The sequence below is a fragment of the Carassius auratus genome, chromosome 43 (genome assembly GCF_003368295.1).
Source record: "Carassius auratus strain Wakin chromosome 43, ASM336829v1, whole genome shotgun sequence".
NCBI lineage: Eukaryota > Metazoa > Chordata > Actinopteri > Cypriniformes > Cyprinidae > Carassius > Carassius auratus.
Genome location: NC_039285.1, coordinates 10,284,823 through 10,305,573, shown reverse-complemented (window position 1 = coordinate 10,305,573; position 20,751 = coordinate 10,284,823). Strand labels below are relative to the sequence as shown.

General features: G+C 36.4%; 1 protein-coding gene across 1 annotated transcript in view; it reads right to left on the bottom strand.

Moving 5' to 3' along the window:
• Positions 1–3,490: 3,490 nt before the first annotated feature.
• The window catches only part of LOC113061670 (mitogen-activated protein kinase kinase kinase 10), a 34,506-nt gene continuing 17,245 nt past the window's right edge, over positions 3,491–20,751 (bottom strand). The window contains exons 2-11 of the mRNA XM_026230983.1: positions 13,612–13,792; positions 13,382–13,530; positions 13,113–13,288; positions 11,739–11,985; positions 10,793–10,915; positions 10,391–10,526; positions 9,835–9,944; positions 9,506–9,729; positions 8,438–8,972; positions 3,491–6,209 (exon numbers count right to left, since the gene is read on the bottom strand). Coding sequence (XP_026086768.1) covers positions 5,800–6,209; positions 8,438–8,972; positions 9,506–9,729; positions 9,835–9,944; positions 10,391–10,526; positions 10,793–10,915; positions 11,739–11,985; positions 13,113–13,288; positions 13,382–13,530; positions 13,612–13,792 — 2,291 coding nt within the window. The 3' untranslated portion in view covers positions 3,491–5,799. The remainder of the gene's footprint in view (positions 6,210–8,437; positions 8,973–9,505; positions 9,730–9,834; positions 9,945–10,390; positions 10,527–10,792; positions 10,916–11,738; positions 11,986–13,112; positions 13,289–13,381; positions 13,531–13,611; positions 13,793–20,751) is intronic.

Sequence of the window (20,751 nt, the reverse complement as noted above, 5' to 3'; positions counted from 1 at the left end):
TCTCTTTACTGTACTATTCTAATACAGTCTCGTGAGATAACATAACTATTTTATGAGGTGCCGTTTTTGCTTGAATTTGCAAAGTTTGTTTACAAAAATGTAAGCATAAAGGTCCATCCCTAAACCCACCCAAAACCTAACCTTCAATGGGACGTAAGATGATAGTATGAAAATGTACAAACAAGGTTACATGAATTAGACACCAAGAAGTAAAATAGTTTGGAGTTGCCATGAGAGTGTGTTGGCTGTTTGACGCTTCCCTCTTTTCCAGCTCTATCTCTTGTCTCTGTTTTGTGACAGTTCTCTCTCCACCTTACCTTCGATATGTTCTTTTGATTTCTGTAAATGGTAAAGGTCAGATTGTCTATAACAGAGCCATGCTGACAATACTGATGTCCTGTAAAGGATCTCGGTCATCACTGCTTCTTTCAGCTGTGGTCCATATGTCCCCATGTGCTGGATCTCTTTCTACACAGATGGAGAAACATCAAATCTGACTGTTGTCTAAAGACAACATCAAAAGCACAAACTGGTTCATGGACAAGCAGATAAACTTAATGTACTTTTTCTTGGATGTCACTTGAGGTATGTGTTTGTTGAATGTCAAAGTAGACTTGTGCGGTTTTAAAGACATTAAAATGGTTGTCGAAAGCTTTACTTTATTAAATTGTTTTTTGTCGATATGTGAGAGAGCAAAAGAGAAGGATAACTAAAGGATATTTATGGAAAAATATATTTAACATTTGTGAGAGGCAGCTTTATACCTGTGTATACTGTATGATCAGTTTTCCTCTTGTATCTTGGCTTGTTTGTGATGTCTTAGCCTTGTTTTTGTCTGATTGGCAGTCTGAGGATTGAGGGTTTGCCCTTTGACCTCCAGAAAGAAAGGTCATCCGGGGTGGGTCTGGAGAGAATGGCAAGGGATTTTGCGTATGAGGAAGAAGGGGTGAGGGTACCCTACTGTCCTGAAAGAGAGAGACAAATCCACTGTTTTTTTTTTCGGTTTTCTTGCCTGTTCTGGAGAGAGAGAGACTTTGACCCTCTGGTTGTTCTGGTTATAATGTTAATGCATTACTGCGGTCATTCATTGCTTCTTTGGGAAGTCCTGTACATACTTCCGCCAGATATTACAAGACCTGCCGACTGGTTATGTTTACCTGCAAGTTCAGGAATGCACTATTGATTGCTAATTGAAGTCTACAAATAAAGTTTAAAAAGAGAAACTATATTATTGTTTGATTTTTTTATGCAAAACCAACCATTTATAGAAGAAACACAAAGCCCCTACAACAACCAACTCTAATTAAACAAAACTGAACCAAAATAATCAAGGTGTTAAGATTCTCAAGAAACGTCCAGGAAAGTCTTCGCACATGACATGCCATTCTAACTTTGGTGCTCAAGTTAAAATGAGTTCTTTAAAAAAATTACATTTTGTGCTTGCTATAGTGACTCATGCACTCATGAGCTTTGCTGAAATGTTTGGATGCACAAAAGCATAAAAAAATGGCTCCTTACACAAAACTATCAGATGGATTAAAAGGGTCACAATATGGTGCATGAGTCATGTTGAATGTATGGCTTTTAATAATATACATTTCAGAGCTTGATAACCCCTGCCCAATCACTGTATGTTGATGTATTGTATGTAAAAGTACTTTTGTGTTCCACGGAAGAAGGAGAATCATTCAGGTTTGGAACAACACGAGGGTGAGTAAACGATGCCAGGATGTTCATGTTTGGGTGAACTATTCATTTAATGTGCAAACAGTTGCAGTGTTGCATCCGTACCCATTATGTTTCTCTCTTCACAACACTGAGCACCAGAAGCCAGGCATCCAGAGATTCAGTGTTTGTTCCAATCCTCCACAGATTTAATGGAACCACCGGGCTCTCCCTCCTCCGTCTCTTTCCTCCATCTCTCTCAGTGGGACACAGTGTGTATGTCACCGCTGACTACCTTCCATAATGTCATCCAGGGTTGTGAATGCAAAAGGGGAGAGAAAAACACAAAAACACTCACACTTGAATAAAAAAAAAGAAAAAGAAAAAAAAAGAAAGAAGATAAATGATGGGGAAGAAAGTCTAAGACGCAATTAAAGAGCAGGGCAAAATAATAAATCGCATAATTTTAAACTTACAAAATCATTTGTAATATCAGAAAGGATGATGATTAGTTTGGGGTGGCCAATTTCTATTTTAGGAATGAGAAGGCAAAAGTGAAGAATTTGTTGAATGGAAAATATACAATGCTTAAAACTAAATAATTAAATCATCAGAGAAAAGGGTAAAGTATGTATATTTGGAGGTCAAAATATGATCGTATGAGTGTGTAGTTCTTCTGACACACTCCCTCATATGTCCACCATCTTCCCTTTATTTCTTTGTTGTTGCTTTTTATAGCATTGCCATGGAAGTGAAGTGTGGTTGCTAAGCAACTGGCTGGCGTCTGGAAGCATAGGGTTGTGGCTAGAGGGGATACAGCTACGGCTGGAAAGTCACAATGTTCTACACCTAACGTTACCACTTACAATAATCCAAATACCGCATTATTATTAATAATTATTATTTATTATTATTATTATATATTTTTTTAGCATTTACAGCCTTTATCGAGCAATTTGAGGGGATATATATTTAATTTTTTTGTTGTTGTTTTAAAATTATCACATACAAAACCTTTCCCCCCTTCCATATACTTATTTGTCTCCTGGAGAGGAGTATATCAGTGTGGTGTCTTCTCATTGTCCTCAGAGAACAATCGCTGATGTAAACAGAGCAGTTTCTGTGAGCGCGCGCGCACGTGCACGGTGGAGCCAGATATGCTTCTTTGCTTATGTCATGCTATAGCTATGCTCTGAAAGCTAAATTATAAAATGTTTTTTGGGGTTTACTTTGAGAGTTTGTGACACTATTTTTATTTTATAAAATAATAAAAAAAAGAAAAGAAAGCGGAAGTGATTGTAAAGCTGTTGTTTTTGTGCTGGCGTTAACGTAAAAGCACAAAACAACAGTCACTCTAGGAATCCATTGCGTCATAATTATTCAATTTGCACCGCGGGACTTTGTCGACATCTAGTGTTCTATTTTTGTTATTATTATTTTGTAATAAATCGGTGTTGGTTTATTGTTTATTATGGGAATAAAATAAAGGATAGTGTTTAAATAATTTAAAATTTGAGGATGTGAGATATGAATGTAACAAATCCTCACCACGACAGATTTGCAATAAGACTGCTATCAGTAAAAAGTCCAATTTAGCCGTGGACTGACTTTCTTTTATTTTTAAAACATTATAATTAAAAGCTTATACATAAATGCATTAAATTATTTATGTAAAATAAATAACTCGGCTGGAAAGAAGTGCAACTGAAAATTATTTAAAATAATAATAATAGTTATTGTTGCATCTTTTAACAGGATCTTGTGTAATTATAAAAACACAGCACAAGATTTGACAAAAAAAAAACAATTGAAACCAACATATTACTGCTTGTAACAATTATTTTAATAAATACTCTTAGTGTTCCCTCACACAGGAAATAAGGGGGTGGGTTTATTCAACCCCTGCACACAGAATGACCCCATAAAAATGATAACAATAAGAACACAAAACCACATGCGCGCGCGCACACACACACACAAACTCACATACAGGCATACTCATTGGTGGACAGTCAAAAAATAAATACTGTCTACTACCAGGTTTAACAGTTCAGCACAACGAATTTGACAACCCTCCAGTGTGCATTTCTCAGCACCATTCAGTCCGCCAAATGAACATCCTGTATTTCCTGCACAAGTGTAACGTCATCAAAGATCTCATCACGTCTCTTTCCATGTGCCCTGACATGACAGTCTCCTTCAGAATGCTCTCTGTGGTGTCTCTTCAGTTGAATTGTTCAGTAGGTGGAGGAAGAACATCACTTAAGGAGGTAAGCAAGTGTCTTTCTGGTACAGAAGAAAAAACAGGTAGTACATGTTTGCCTTTTATTGCCAATTGTTACAAAAACCCCAATTTTCCCATTTCTCAGAGGCTTTTCAGAAGAGAGGAGGAATAAATGCTTTCCACTTGAAACACTAGAACTAGAGTGAGTGGCTTACTCATCCAGTTTTAGTCTGATTGACATGCACAGCAAGAAGCACTTTCCATGAATAGGGTACAAAAAAGCTTAACCTTCAGAAATGATTCAATTAAATATTTTATTCATTTCCAGTAAGATTTGAAACTTCTTACCAATATTTGGGACATGTACACTATCGTTCGTCAATTTGGGGCAGGACACATTTCAAATTTCGTTTCGTTTTCCCTGTATTTGATCAAATTAATTCAGCCTCGGTGTTCATAAGAGACTTCGTTCAAGAATATACAGTATACAAATATATTTCCAACTCCAAAATTTTTGAACAATAGTGTAGAATTGATTTGGGATCTCTAAATAGAGTTTAAAACCAGGGTTCGGCTGATTTTGTTATTTGTTTGCAATAAACATTAAAATAAAATACAACATTTAAGAAAAGAAGTGTGTTGCTAATGGAGCTAGCAATAGGGGCTAGATATGGTGAGTCGTAGTTACTTCCCATGCACTTATCTCCCATAAACTAAAGACAAATATTTTAAGATGATATTTCTTTAATAGCGTAGGTAACAGTTGAAAGCTGTGCCGGTCAAAATGCAGTCATCACTCCAATTTGTGGAAACATTGAGAACATGCAAGTAGGTTTTTCTGCTTAAATGTATTAAATCATGCAGGGTTATGCACAAACTGTGAGACAAGACTTTTGTAGTCATTAAATTATATCAATAAACAACAATGAATTGAATGTCAGTTTATATGTGTTATATGTATAATGTGTATATGTTTTGAATGTACAGTATATGTATAATTTATCATTATATATCTGAAGTGGGACAGGCCAAAATTACCATTTTAGGTTAATTCATGATGAGTTAAAAAAAAAAACATGAGATTTATGCCTCTAATGGTTTAAAAAAACAAAAACAAAGAAGTGTACCCTATCATTGGAAAGTGCCAAGTACCTCCACACATGGAGAGAAAGCATCTCCTCGTTTATACTGCTCTCACATTCTGATTAGGTCATGCAGAGAGTAGTTTGAGATGAGTATGTTAGGTTTTTCCCCCAAAAAAGAAAAATATTAAATTCTTATGGTACACCTATTTTTATATTGTATCAATATATTAAAATGAATGCAACTCGGAAAAGAGCTCCCTGTTTCATTGCAATTAACTGCATACACAATTCTCCTGAATGTAAATACAGAAAGCATCACTGAACTTTACAATGTACACACTGGAGGGGATGAAAAATATATAAAAAAAAAAAAAATAATAATAATAATAATAATTTTTCTTCCAGGCCAAAAAAACTGGTTATACCCATGGAGACCATGATGAAGAAGAAGAGGCGAGAGAGACTTGCCCTATGATAATATGGATATGGACAAACAAGGAATGTCACAGACCTACAGTAGTTAGACTGCCCTCTCCTGCTCACTAACAGGCCACTGTTTAACCAACCGATCGCAGCCGTTATAAGGCCCATTAAACTCCCAGAGAATGAGTCATTTCGGACAGGCTGAGATACACAAAATCAAGGTCATTTATCTCTTAACCGGTCCAGGAGGCGTCTGTCTAGCTACTGCAGAGGGCAGCTTCTCCATTAGAGCTGCCAGAGAACGTGGTCTGATGGGATCACGGGGCAAACTGTGGGGGAAACCTCTTACAACGGCCACAGAGTGCTGTTTAGGGTGCACCAGACGGTGGGGTGTCTGTCTTTCTATGAGTAATGTTGACCACATAGAGTGGCCTGTGGGTGTTTTCCGCACAGGGGGGTGGTGTTGTCCTGGGTCTGGCCTTCCATGTCCATGTCGAGAAGGCTTTTATGGACGATTCCCACTCCAGCGCTCACTCCGCTGTCACCCGAGCCCAGCGGACTGTCACAGCTGCTACCTGGAGACGAACTGAGCGTCTGGGACAGAGATGATAGTTTCCAGGGGTCCGGACGTACCCGAGCCGGGGTTGGTCGGGGGCGAGGAGCGAACTCGAGGGTTTTGGGACGCTCGAGTGTGCCTGTATGGCTGTCTGGCTCTGGCACGGGGATGGGAGGAGGAGGTTTGCGGCGATGGGCTGTGGGGTAGACCAGAGACGGGTCAGGCAGGCGTGGAATGTCGAGAGCTTCACGGGAACCTGCAGGAGAACACGTGATCGACATGAAGTGACATTATAATACAAGTTAAAGAAATGTTAAATAAATTATTAAATGATTAAATCATGTTTTCAGAGATATGAGAGACTGTATTTTGAGCCATGTAAAAAAAATATAAATAAATATATATATATATATATATATATATATATATATATATATACACATATATATATATATATATATATATATATATATATATATATATATATATATATACATATATATATATTTATATATATATACATACATATATATATATATATATATATATATATACACATATATATATATATATATATATATATATATATATATATATACACACACACACACACACACACCGTATTATAACTATAAGTCGCACCTAAGTATAAGTTATGACGAGGAAAAAAGTCACATTTATTTAGAACCAAGAAAACATTACCGTCTAAGCTGCTCACTGCGCCCTCTCGTGGCTGTAGACGGTAATGTTTTCTCTTGGTTCAATTCTCAAATTAATTTTGATAAATAAGTCGCTCCTGACTATAAGTCGCAGGACCAGCCAAACTATGAAAAAAAGTGCGACTTATAGTCCGTAAAATACGGTATATATATTATGCACAATTAAATATTACATATACTGAAATACAGCAAAAAGAATAAAGAAAAAAAAGTATTAATAACACTTATGAGAATCACTTCTGAGAATAATGAGAAATGCTAAATAAATTCATTCTCATTGCTGTAATAAGAAACAAATCATGTATTATTTTAAATAATTTAAACATCTATGTTATATTTAATAAATATATAAATATTTGATATATATATATATATATATATATATATATATATATATATATATATATATATATATATATACACATAGTATTAAATGTTATATATACTGTAATATACATCAATAAAATATTGTTTGAAAAATTACTACTGAGCATAATGGGAATTACAAAAAAGTTAAGACAAATATTAGTCATTTTAATTAATGCCTTTATGAAAAATATTATAGAAACGACTGCAAAAAATAATTCTCATTAATGTAAAATGAAACAAATGACATAACTGTTTAAATATTTTAAGCAACATATAATATAGTTATAAAATATAGATTTATTTAAACTTCTTTTGTAATCCCATTTATCTTACATATATATATATATATATATATATATATATATATATATATATATATATATATATATATATATATATATATAAAATATTATTTATTTAAATAAATCTTATTGGTTCTAAAATATTGTCTTTATGTACGCATTCCTCTAAAGCAAAAATGAAGTAAATATTTTATATAATATTTTCACATTTTTTCAAAGTACTTACACATCATAGAAGTATACTTTAAGTTATATTTTATACAAAATAAAACACATAGGGTCTCATTCATGAAACACGAGCAGAACGAATTTTTGTGTAAATCACGTGTAAAGTGGTTTTGGCGTAAATGTTCGGATTCATAAAAACGTTCGTATTTTCCAAATGTTAGTTGGTACGAAAGAAATCTACACCTGCTCCCAGCCACGCGTAAATAGTGCGTTTAACGTCTGAACGTTTTGCTCATTAATACGGATGCATTTTAATTCACCTTAATCGGGTACATATTTACACAGCATTTTGAAAATAATATTATATATATTAATTACATACGGTTTTCCTTTTAACTTTTTTTATGAGAGCCAGTAATAGGATCTGTAATATGCTGCCAAACTTCCTTTTTTAGGACCTGATACGCCACTAGTACGCTTGAAAATAAAATGTGGTGTTTTGAATGAACTTCAATAAAACTTCAATTTCTGCAGCTGAGAAATGTTTCTTTTTCAGTCGCTTTTGAGAAGACGTTGAAATCCTTCGTTTGGTGTCATAATATGATGCTCATATATAGTTGTCAGTCGGATTTAATAGGCGGGATTTATGGTAATTGAGAATGAGCGTGCACGCGCGTCCCATTTACGACTGATTGGAATTCATTAACACACACACACATTTCACTATCACATCTGACGGTTACGAAGTTTTTGTGAATCAGGAGAAGAGTTTTCGGGAAGTTCTCTTTACGCGCAAATCACTCAGATATTTACTCGTATATTTACGAATGTTTCATGAATGAGACCCATTATTTTTAAATGTTAACGTAAATGTTTTGACAGAAATTCTCCTAATAGCAAACAGTATTTAAAGTAAAATGTTGTACCTGTATATGGTGTAATGGTCGGGGCTGGTGTGGGGATGAAGGGCATGCTCCCATCAGAAGGGGTGCGTCGATGCCCCACGACCGTCTGTGCTCGAGGACGGATGGCCCCATCAGAGGGTGTGCGGCGGTGCCCACGGTTTAAAGCCATAGTTGCAGAGACGTGGGTGGGTGTGAGGGACTGATTGGGCTCTCGTTTGAAACTCTCGGCCCTCAGGTCCAACAGAGGGTTTAATGACGGTGCAAGAGAGACCACCGGGGGAGCGCTACTAGGGGTCGGGGCAAAGTCATCAGGATCAGAGGGCAACAGGGACTTGGTGGAGTTGCAGTCAGAGAGGGAGGACAAAGAGAGGAGGGTAACAGAAGGAGACGGGTCCATGCTGGGCAGGATGGAGTCGGGATGGCGGTTGTGGGACAGGGAGAGTGACAGTGTGCGGCTGGGTGGAGAGGTGCTGCGTCTAAATCGACCCGTGCGCTGAAACAAACCCTCCTTCTTCTTTCTCTGCTCCTCTCGCGGGTCCTGCTCGTCTTGACTCATCTGAACACATATGAATGAATAATGTCACATCAGTTCAACAATAAGGTCATACAATATAACATATAGCAATAAATCTAATGAGAATTACTACAACAACAACAAAAACACGTCAAAAACATGTTCTTTATGCAAAATAAATATTCTATTTTAATTTCTGGTGCTGAACATGTTTTTATAACATTCACTTTTATTTTGTAACATTCACTAATTTTAAAGAAAGAAAATATGAAAGTACTAGTAGTAGTATATAAAAATGTAGCTACTCACATATGGAAGCCCAAATAATTCAAACGATTAATTCATTACTTAATATATAATGATTATATTTATTGTGAAACTATTTTAATATTCAATTACAAATATGAATTCACATAAGTATTACAATGAATTGTTACATGTATAATAATTACATAGTAATAATCATTATTTGTAGTCTTGTTTATGAAATACATTCATTATCAAAATCCTATGAAGACTCTTTTCTTCTGTTTCTTACTTTCTTTTCCACTTTCTCAGTCTCTCATGATGTGTACCTGTTGTCGTCCCAGCTGGAAGATGTCGGAGCCCAGGCCCACAGCGGCCAGTACAGAGGCACAGCCCAGCAGCAGCAGGTCACTCTTTTTCCTCTGGATGCTGCGCCGAACTGAATCCTGTGAGCCTATTCCCGGCCCTGAACCCAGCTCCTCCATCGCTCCGTTACTGCCCAGGTCAGGAGCCAGGCCTCCTGGGGAACCGTCGTCACACTCACTGTGCTCCTCTACACAGAAAACAAAAGAAGAAATCAAGAGAAACAGATCAGTTGATATCAGGATTAATCTGTTTCATTATACTGCGGGTCTATGAGCATGTGATTTAGACTCACCCATTTCATTTAGGCTTGAGAATCCAGCTGACATCGGAGCATGTTTTGGGGACTTCCCCAGATTTGGAGCGCTGGACGACCACACCTTACCCTCCCCGAGTGACTTTAACCTATTCACAAAGGGGGCTGGATCAGCTTTGATTACATTTCATTTTAAAATCTATTTAATTATATATATTTCACACACACACACACACACACACACACACACACACACACACACACACTCACACACATATATATAATATATGTATTTATGTATGTATGTGTGTATGTGTGTGTGTGTGTGTATATATATATATATATATATATTTCTGCTAATCTGAATTATTTTAACTTTAAAATTGCTTATAATTGTCTTCAGTGTTTAGAAACTAAATTTTGTATACTTAAAAATAATAATAATAAATAAAAAACATAAGTGGACTTCTAAAGAAATATTCAAATTAAATTAAATTACATTTACATTACATTTATTCATTAAAATTAAAATTGCAATATAAAAAAAATTGTTAAATAAATAAAAACTCTTTGAGATGTGTATATTTTGGTGTACCTGTCCTCTCCACCGACTCTCTCCCGCTGATGTGTGGAGCTGGGCCCCCATGTTCGGCCCTTCTTCTTGGTCCCTAGATCCTCTTTCTTACACACTGCCGTCCGGCCCCACGTCCTCCTTCCATCACTGGGTGTCACTGGACCACACAGCAATACAAAATATTCAATATTATCTTTAGCTTTACTACTACAAACTCAACATAAAGTATGGATTACATAGAAAGACAAGTATGTAAGCTAAGACGGTCTCGATGCACTTCACAGACACATTCAGCTCTTTAAGTGGTATTGATTGTTGGCACGTGGCAGTGCAGGGACACATCGGTGTGAACTACTTCAGCAGTGTACTCTGGTCCTTGTTTATTCTCCTATATAAAAGCGAAACATTCAGGTATTGACTCACAGCGTATGGCTCTGAGGCGAGGGATGACCCCTGGGCTGGCCGGAGGAGTGGTGCTTTCACTACCCTGCCCTTTCCTCTTGTCCACACTGGGGGACGCTTGCACTGTGATCTTATGCTCAAAACCTAAAACAGACAGTTTGCATTTCCATTGTATGATAAAAACATTTTACTGGACTATAACACTGATTTGATTTGGGGGGGGGGGGTCCTTTGAATATAAATGTACAGCAATATTGTGAAATATTATTATTGTTGTTGTGATTTGAATACAGTAAAAACAGTAATATTGTGAAATTGAATTACAATTAAAATAACTACTTTCTAATATATTTTATGATGTAATTTATTCCTGTGACGCAAAGCTGAATTTTCAGCATCATTACTCCAGTCTTCAGTGTCACACGATCCTTCAGAAATCATTCTAATATTCTGATTTGGCGCTCGATTATTATCACTTCTCAATTATTAATAAAGGTTCTTATTATTATCAATGTTGAACAATTCTCAAAGCCGCTTAACATTCTTTGGATTCTTTGATAAGCAGAAAATAAAAAGCAGCATTATTATTTTATTTAAAATAAAATCTTTTTTTTAAATGAAACGTCTTTACTGTCACTTTTGATTTTAAATGCATCCCTGCTGCTTAAATGCATCCCCCACATGAAGCATTGATGGATTAGTTTCCACAAAATATGAAGCAGCAGATATAATAAAAATGTTTCTTGAGTAGCAAATCAGCTTGATCAGCTTAAAAAAATCCATTAAAATAGGTAAGTCATTTGAAATTAAATTTCACAATATTACTGTTTAAACTGTGTTCAAACCACACCACACACACACACACACACACACACACATATATATATATATATAAAGAAGAACAACATTAAAGAATCCTAATTATTCCAGACTTTTGTGTGGCAGTGTATGTTTTTATTCCACCCACCGGATGGCAGACTGATGCAGTTGCTGTCCCTGCCAAGTTTGAGCAGTCTGCTCTTTTTGAAGTGGCCTTTGCGTTTTTTGACGTGTGGTTTCTCTTGATACATCTGATGGATGATGATGTTGAGCTCTCTCTCCACGATGTCGATCTCTCTCTCGGCGAGCTCCTGCTCACGCCTCCTCAGGTGCTCCTCTTGCTCCCTCTGCTCCTCAGCTGCCCGCGCCAGAGCTTCCTCCCAGGACCGCAACTCCTAATGAACAGGCCATTATTTAGACCGCTAATCCACTGAGCCTACAAGTTATTGTTTATAATATTGCAGCTAGTGTAATTTCCCTAAGCGTAGGTGATTCAATTTTCCCACACATTATGCTCTCTTTTGTTTATTGTGCAATTTGTATATTGGTTCACAATACTTGTGTAAACAGTCTGTAGTCTTAATCATCTAATCTGTACTCTATTACATCCTTAAAATATAAAATATTTATCATTAAATGTACAATACCGGGTCAAGATTTTTTTTCATGTTATTTTATTCAGGAAGGACGTATTCAATTGATCAAAGGTGACAGTCAAATCTTTTACACTGTTTAAAAAAGTCTTCAGATTTCAAATAAATGCTGTTCTTTCGAACTTTCTATTCATCAAAGAATACTGAGAAAAACAAACATAGATAATAATAAGAAATGTTCTTGAGCACCAAATAAGCATTTGAGAAAGATTTCTGAAAGATGATGTCATTTTCAAATATTACTTTCAATGTTTTATTATTATTATTATTATTATTTTATATTCACATGAGAGTGAATATATATATATATATATATATTTTTTATATTACTGTTTTTTACTGTATTTTGATCAAATAAATGCAGCATCTGGCAAGCATAAGAGACAAAATTAAAAATTTCTACAATCCTCAAACCTTTCAAATCAAGTATACTTCATAAAACAACTAATAAAGTATTTTTTTATTTGTATTCATTTTATTATTCTTTTTCAATTTTAAAAATATATAATTGAAAAAGATAATTTGCTATTTTTTAAAAAGTTACTGTATTATTGAAGTTATTACATTTAAAAAAAATGTTTAAAAACTAAATTAACAAGACTTCAATGTTTTTGAGTTTATAGTATATTAATATCAATTATAATCATAATCAATTATTCATATGGTAAAATATGTAAAATATATGGTATTATTGTACTGGTTGACAATATAGGGTAAATGGTGATCCATATTCATTGTATAAATGGGTTTTAATTTAAACAGAATATATATAAATTTGACAATTTTTCAGAAGTTCGCCACATGCCTCTCTTATTTTCTCCTCCTGAGATGTGTTAAATATTAAACAAACATCAATTTATGTCCCTAACCTTCTCTTTTGCTCGTAGTTCATCAAACATCTGCTGGATCTCCAGCCTCCAGTCTTCCTGCAGGGAATGGAAAGACTCGAGGGGCATCTGGAACATGGCTGATTGCTCAATGTCCACCAGCCTTTTCAAAATACTCCCAAAAGAAGGACGTCCATGTGGGTTAGGACACCAACACTCTACACACACAGAGAGAAAGAGAGAGAGAAAGAGAGATGATGTAATATCTCACAGGTCAATGTTTCATGTGGCTCGACCGTAACTGTTCTTGCCTTCCAGCAGCTGTGCGAAGGCCTCAGGGCAGGTGGAGGGGACGGGAAGGGTCAGCTTGTTCATAGCAACTCCATAGGCCACAGCCAAAGCATCGATTTCACGGTATGGCACCTCACCAGTTAGCAGCTCCCAGAGTAACACTCCAAAACTGACATGAAAAAGACCATAATCAGCCATAAAACCTCACATTTGGCCGCGAAAGATAGTCCAGAGGAGGACGGAAGCTCACCTCCACACGTCGCTGCTTTTGGAGAATAGGGACAGCTTGATGACCTCTGGAGCCATCCAGGCATACGTGCCCGCGGCGCTCATCTTCGTGGTGCGATGCCATTCCCGAGCAAGGCCGAAGTCTGTGATCTTCAGAGTCTTCCCGCTCAGGTCGTCTCTCTCCACAGGCTCCAGAATCAGAACTGAGGGAGGGGGGTGAAACGAAGAACAGAGAAATATGAAGCCAAAGCGGGTTGGAGACAACTGGAGTGAATCTTGGCTCTTTGTTGATATTTCTGAATAATGAATAGTGGAAACAATAACAACGTCTGCATGCAGTATCTAGTAATTAGTCTCAGTGGTGCTCATCAGAAGTCAGACCAGATTATTTGGCACACGGAAGCTTTACACAAAGATGGCAAACAATATCCTTGATTTGCACTTCAGATAAAAGCGAAGCGCAAACATAGGTCACACAACGAGTCACATGACAGCGATACACGTGAGAACCAGTGAAGTAAACCACACAAAACTGCATCTACAGATCATATTAGATCAGAATATCAAATACATTTTTTAGACTTTGTAATCATTTCGCATCAGATGATGTCGATTCATGTAACAGTAATTCATTTCTGGGGCATTATATGGATTTAAAGAGATGGGTTATTTTTCTAAAATGTTAGAATTTTCATCTAAAGAAAGAAAGCATACAGATTTTGGACAGCATGAGAGTCAGTAAATAATAAGTGTATTTTCATTTTTAGGTAGAATAACCCTATAAAGGACATGCGTCCATTCCAACTCTATTCACTACAAATTAATGTCACAGAAGAAACTACTCCGATTATGCCAACATAGACAGATTGCTTGTCCTAAAAAACCCTTAACCAAAGGATGAAATTCTTTCCAATAACCAAAATAAATCTAACTGACCCCACTTTTCTGAATCGATACTGGAATGAATGCAATGAATGGAACAATGTAAATCATTCACAATAAGACCATGTATTAAGAAAGTAAACCAGGTTAAATTTTAATTTAATGGTCTCAGCAAAATTAAGACTTCTTGATTCTTACAGGGAGTTGAAGCTCTCAACTCTATAAAATATTTAACTGCCAGTATCCTGTGTGCAGGCAACAGAGGCCTAAAAAGTAACTTTGACTTTCACCTAACTGAATGCACACTCATCTATACGCTAATCTGTACACAACACAAACATCTGTTCATCACAAGTGACATCACAACACATGACAAGCTTTAACTGTACACACATACACATAATAGGTGGCAGATAGCTGCATGGGGAGAACAATGTCAATATTTCACAGAAGTGGCATTAGACGACACACCGATCCTGCTATTGTTATCCATGAATTCAGATCTGTGTTCACTGAAACTACCAAGATCTACACAGTTTATTAGACCAAGAATTATAGAAGTCAATAAGTACATAAGACAAAAAAAGGTTGGAAAACACTGGTCTAAGCCAAACTGTCACATTACACAGCTGCCATTAAGACTTAAAGGGGTCATCTGATGTTGCTAAAAAGAACATTATGTTGTGTATTTGGTGTATTTAGGGATATGCCGGTATAAAATATTCCTGTTACGATTAATTGCTCATGCTTTTATCACGGTAAACGGTATTATCACGGTATTGAAATTTAGTACAAGATTTCTATGTCATGTTGTAGTCCAGATTAAAATAGCCTTTTAAAACGTAATACTTAAGTATTTGGCACTGTGATGAACATCATAGCAAATACTCAAATCTGATTGGCTATTTAGAATTATTAAATATCTTTCAGAAAGTAGTCCAGCTGGTTTATTTGTGGTGTTTAAAGGGTAAGGACTGAATAATTTGTAATATATAATTATTCACGGTATTTAGAAGTGCCCACGATAACAATATTGTGTATATTCATTACCGTGATATATCTCATTACCGAATACCGGCACAAGTCTAGGTGTAATGCATTATGTTTATGTGTTTTAAGGTTTAAAAAAAAGCACATAATTTTCCACATAATGTACATTATTTTTGCTCCGCTATGCCCGCCTGCTGAAACGCGTAAATTTTTACAAAGCTCATTGTTAGGAAAAAACGAGGTGTGCTCTGATTGGCCAGCTATCCAGTGCGGAAATGTTACGCCCCTTAACAAACTGTGATGCATGTCCTGGTGCGACGAGACAAGACAAAACTAATAAAACCATTACAAATGAGGCATTTGTTGCATCCAGTGCAATGGAGTATAATGATTTATACTGTGTTTTTATGCGTTACATAAACATAAAACCATGTCTGCATTTGTGATCGGAGAAGTGACAAACAACAAGCGCTACTCTACACTGCTCAAAACTCGTGTTTGAATCACCAGTGGCAAATTATTTAATATGAAAACATACTTACAGACTGGGAGTCAGAAGCCCCAGACTGTCCTTGCAAAGTTGGAATTTACCTATTTTATAGAAACAGACACTGGCATTGTAGGCTACTCTCACAGGAAACAGTCCTCATCCTAAAATGCGCTGCACACATCTGAATATTTGGGATGAACGGTTCTGGAACAGTGTTGAAATACAACTTAACCACTGATTTCTAGTTGTGTCCTCTTTTGGAAGGCCAAACAAAGTAGTTTCGCTTTCCCAACGAAACACACAGCGTCTCCACAACATGGTAGTGTCGGCAACAGCGAGAATAAAAGTTACGCCTTCTTTCTTTGCGTGAATACATTTGGGGGGGTGTTAGAACGAGCCGTTTTAGGTAGGTGTGGTGGATTTTTTATTTTTATAAAGAATATATTTTTGGATTTGAGACTCTAGATTTTGCAACTTTACAGATCTTCTTTATGCACCGAGAGCTTGTAACACTCCAAAGAGAAAGGAAAACTTGAAATCCAATCATACCCCTTTAAACGAGCTCAACTAGACTTTCTGTCTAGCTCATATTTACAAACATGAGTCACACTGGACGGAAGAAACTCACAAATAATTCAATGTGAACTATAGCTTTCTTTACAGTATACTTCATATTTGTGTGTGTGTGTGTGTGTGTGTGTGTGTGTGTATTACATTTATGTATAAATATTGTATGTGAGGTGTACTGTATGAGAGAGTGATGCTAGTCTGTGGTGCCCTGTTCTTTCCCTCCTCCCTGTATTTCCTCCTGTGTTTCCGTATGCGGGCAGGCTATGGAAATGTTTGGAGTGTCAATAGTCAGCTGGACTGGTTTGAGTGGGGTGGGGACGGGTGGAGTGCAGCCTGCTATTCCATTATCACCACACATATGCAAAAGGGAGCAGAGAGAGAGAGAGAGAGACAGGAAGAGAACACAGCTGAGTTTCTGTTTGACCAGCACATCACAAGCTCAGACTGAACAGGTGGAACCTTTCTCTTTCACATCCATTAAACAAACTAATACATTCAAAATGCTGTGTCACTTATTAATATAATATAATATAATCATATTATAGAATATGATATACAGAATTTTATATTATATAAATATAACTTAAGAACTAGATGAATGTTATTTTGCAACATTTTGTCCATGAAAATAAACTATGATTATTTTTTTGAATTGTTTCTACTTACTTTTTATTAAATAACAAAGATTAAATTTAGTTTTGTCTATATGTATTTACAATATATAGATGACAGTATATGGGGGAAGATAACACAGAAAATGTCAATAAAACCAAACTCCCTTTTAATCGAAAAATAGAAAAACTAAAAGTGAAAGCAATTAGCTCACATTATGAAAGACGCCTTAACTGATCAATTCCTGGAATATCAGATGAAAAAGATGACAAATTATAGCAAAAACGCTGGATGTAAATGAAGACAAAACGAGGCTAAACTTACTGAAAAGACAAACGAAAAACCTTTCGGTGGAACAAGAAAAAAATATACATAACATATTCAAGGCACGGCTGCTATTATTGTACAAGCTAGTATTGACAGTTTTGCTTCTAAACTAAATTTTATTGTTTTAGCGGATGTTCAGATCTATGAACTGTACACAAAATTAATGAATAAAAAGAAAACATGTAGATAAAATAGTAAAATAAAAAAGAGAGAGCTAGTGTTGGAGGGTCATTTAAAAAAAAAAAAAATAATAATAATATATAAAAGAATAGCTGTTAATTAATGCGCCAACCAACTGTAACTAATGCGATCTTATTGTAAAGTATTACCAATATTTTTAAGTGAATTTGTTAAGCTATGATTTGATATTTCCCTGCCGCATCTCTAACTGTGTAAGTGTGTGTGTGTATGTGTGTGTGTGTGCATATGTTTCTGCCTTTGGTGTGAGGGGAGATTAGGAGAATAGGAGATGGCTGCTCACAGTGTTAATAAGGCTTTGTTATATGGCCATGTCACCCTGAGGAACAGTTGCCACCAGAGGGTTATGAGAGGGTGTGTGTGTGTGTGTGTGTGCATGTCACAGAGAAAGAATATATAGTGTGAATTGTGTGATTGTGTGAATATATGTGTGGAGAGAGAGGGCTTTCATGAGAGTGAAGAATGAAGGACAACATTCGTTGAACATGGTTGAACAAGCGAGGGGTTAGTCAGTGATGGTAAAGGTCTGTGTGTGTGTGTGTGTGTGTGTGTGTGTGTTTGTGTTAGGGTTAGGTTAGGGTTAGGGTTAGGGTTAGGGTATATGTGCACATTAGATCCAATTAACTTCTGTTGCATCTCTTCACTAAAGGCTACTGCAGGCCATTCAGGGCATGCATGGAAGTGTGTGTTTATGTGTTGGGATAATATATGAGAGGACAGTCATACAGGTTTTACAACTAGCAACTATCTAACATCAAACACTCGCAAATCAACCACTGTATTCACAGGACATTAACCATAACTCCCATTCAGAACATATTTATATTTACATATTTACACTTTATTCACAATCTGGCGTCAGATGAACCAACTTGATTCTGATTCTGGTCAATTGCTACATCCCACAGTTTGTGTGTGTATATATATATATTGTTTGTTTACTTACGTAGCCAGTTATTGGCCTTAACTTCCCTACCGCAATGATCAAATACTTCTGTCTTCCACAGAATTACACACTCTGGACCCCCAACTGGCATTAACTACAACCTAATTAGCATTTCCTTTATATACATCTCCATCTGCAGCTAGTTTAACCTAAGCCTGATAATGATTAAGTGCAGCATGGTGTCAGGGCACACACATCTGTCACGCTGCAACCCTTGTTTAACTGTTTGGCATTACAACAAGCACTTTGACCCTTGACCCTTCATGATCCGATTGTACACTTGACCATTTGTCTCTTCAGCAATCCATGAGATCGACTTTACCAAGCAGTTTAGTCAAGAGTCAAGAGGGTGATAAAAATATTTGAACAGTCACCGATTTATAATTAGCCAATAAAGAAATTATTGTGCTTATTGCTTTTATCATAGTGTGTGTATGTGTGTGTGTTTACCATGGAAATAAGCATTTTATAATATTAGAGAAATCACTCAAGATTGGCACAGTCCTAAAATAGTCCAAGAAAGAGACAACTATCTCTGAAACACGTTTGATCACAGACACAGTGCAGTCCTCTTCGTCTCCCTAAAGCTCACTGAAATGGTCTGTGTCCCAATTACTCGCTGAGTCGCACTCTCTTTCATATCTTCTAATCTGAAGGCATGAATTCTCCCCTCAGTGCCATATATAGTGCACACTCAGTAGGGAGCATAAAGGGTGAAATGAAACGGTCCCCTGAAGGCAGGAACAGCTGGGACTGTGGCTGAAATCAGGATCTTCCATCCCCCAATGCTACCTGCTGCTTCAGCCCAGGTACACTACATTACACTACATTACACTGCTGAGAGAGATTTTTTACGGTCCCTCATGCTGACATAGCAGTTTGAATCCTTCGTTTTGTATTTCTCAGGGTGTTCCTATTTTCAGACCTGCATCTATAGAAAAAAGGGGTAGGAAATGTATCAGATATTTGCAATGATTTTGCTGGTGATATAAAACACAGCAACATTGTGAATATTACAGTCAGGCATTATTGTGCACTTTTATTTGGCCATTAATTTTCCTGAAGGCTAATTTTTAGATCTTTAATTAAAAAAAATGCTGCGATTCATTTCTGTCAATCATTTCAGACCGTAAAAAAATTAATAAATTCACAACTGGTTTAAGGATTCATTTGCATCATCACTCAAAAATGTTCACCAAGGCATTTTTTATTTTTCCGTAAAACATATGCAAGTGCAATTTTTATCATGTTGTTTATATTGCTACATAAAAATGAAAACGAATACTCTTCCTTTTGTTTATTATGTGAAAACTGTAGAAAATATTGATCATTAACTAGATTCAGTGTTTTACATTCAACTTGTACATTTCATCTGCCTACAATGGCTGTTTGGTTACAATTATAGTTCTTATGATAAAAATAAAAACATCATTCCACACCATTTAAGAGAAAATAAATAAGACATCAAGTATCATTAAAAGGAACAAAAATGTTGAGATTTTTTTGCAATGTCACCCTACCCAAAATAGAAGGTCTAAATACTCAGCTTTCAAAATATATTACCTAAAAAAAACATATATACATATTTCTGGACTAGCATTCTTATAGTTGATTTTAGCTTAGTAACCTACAAAGCCATCAAAGCAGAATTTCACTGAAAAGGTTATTGACTAAGAAATGCTGGTGGCAAGCATGACTGTGGACCAATCAGCAGAGTCATGACTAAGCTGGGCGGGGCTTGTTTTGACCAATCACTGAGTGTGGCCCCCTTCTCCTCCCTATCCTCAGCAGTCTCTGGGAGACTGCATTTCCTCTTTATCACTGTGTCCTACAGACAATCCCTCTCATCCCCCTCTCCCTCTCCTTCTCTCCATCTCTCTCTCTCGCCCTGCCTACCTCCCTCCATTCCTGTATGAATCAGATTCCAGCTGTCGCCTGCCGAGGCATCCATTCTTACTCTCAACCATAGGGGGAAAGAGAAAGAGAGAGGGATGATGATGGGAATGGGTTAACAGAGAATAAAGGAAAGAGACAAGGACAAGAGCAATTGGGGCATATCATCAGTGTGTGTGTGTGTGTTTGCATAAGTATGTATTTGTATTCTCGTGGCTTTGTGTGCTTTATATGTGGGAGTGCTAAACATAGGG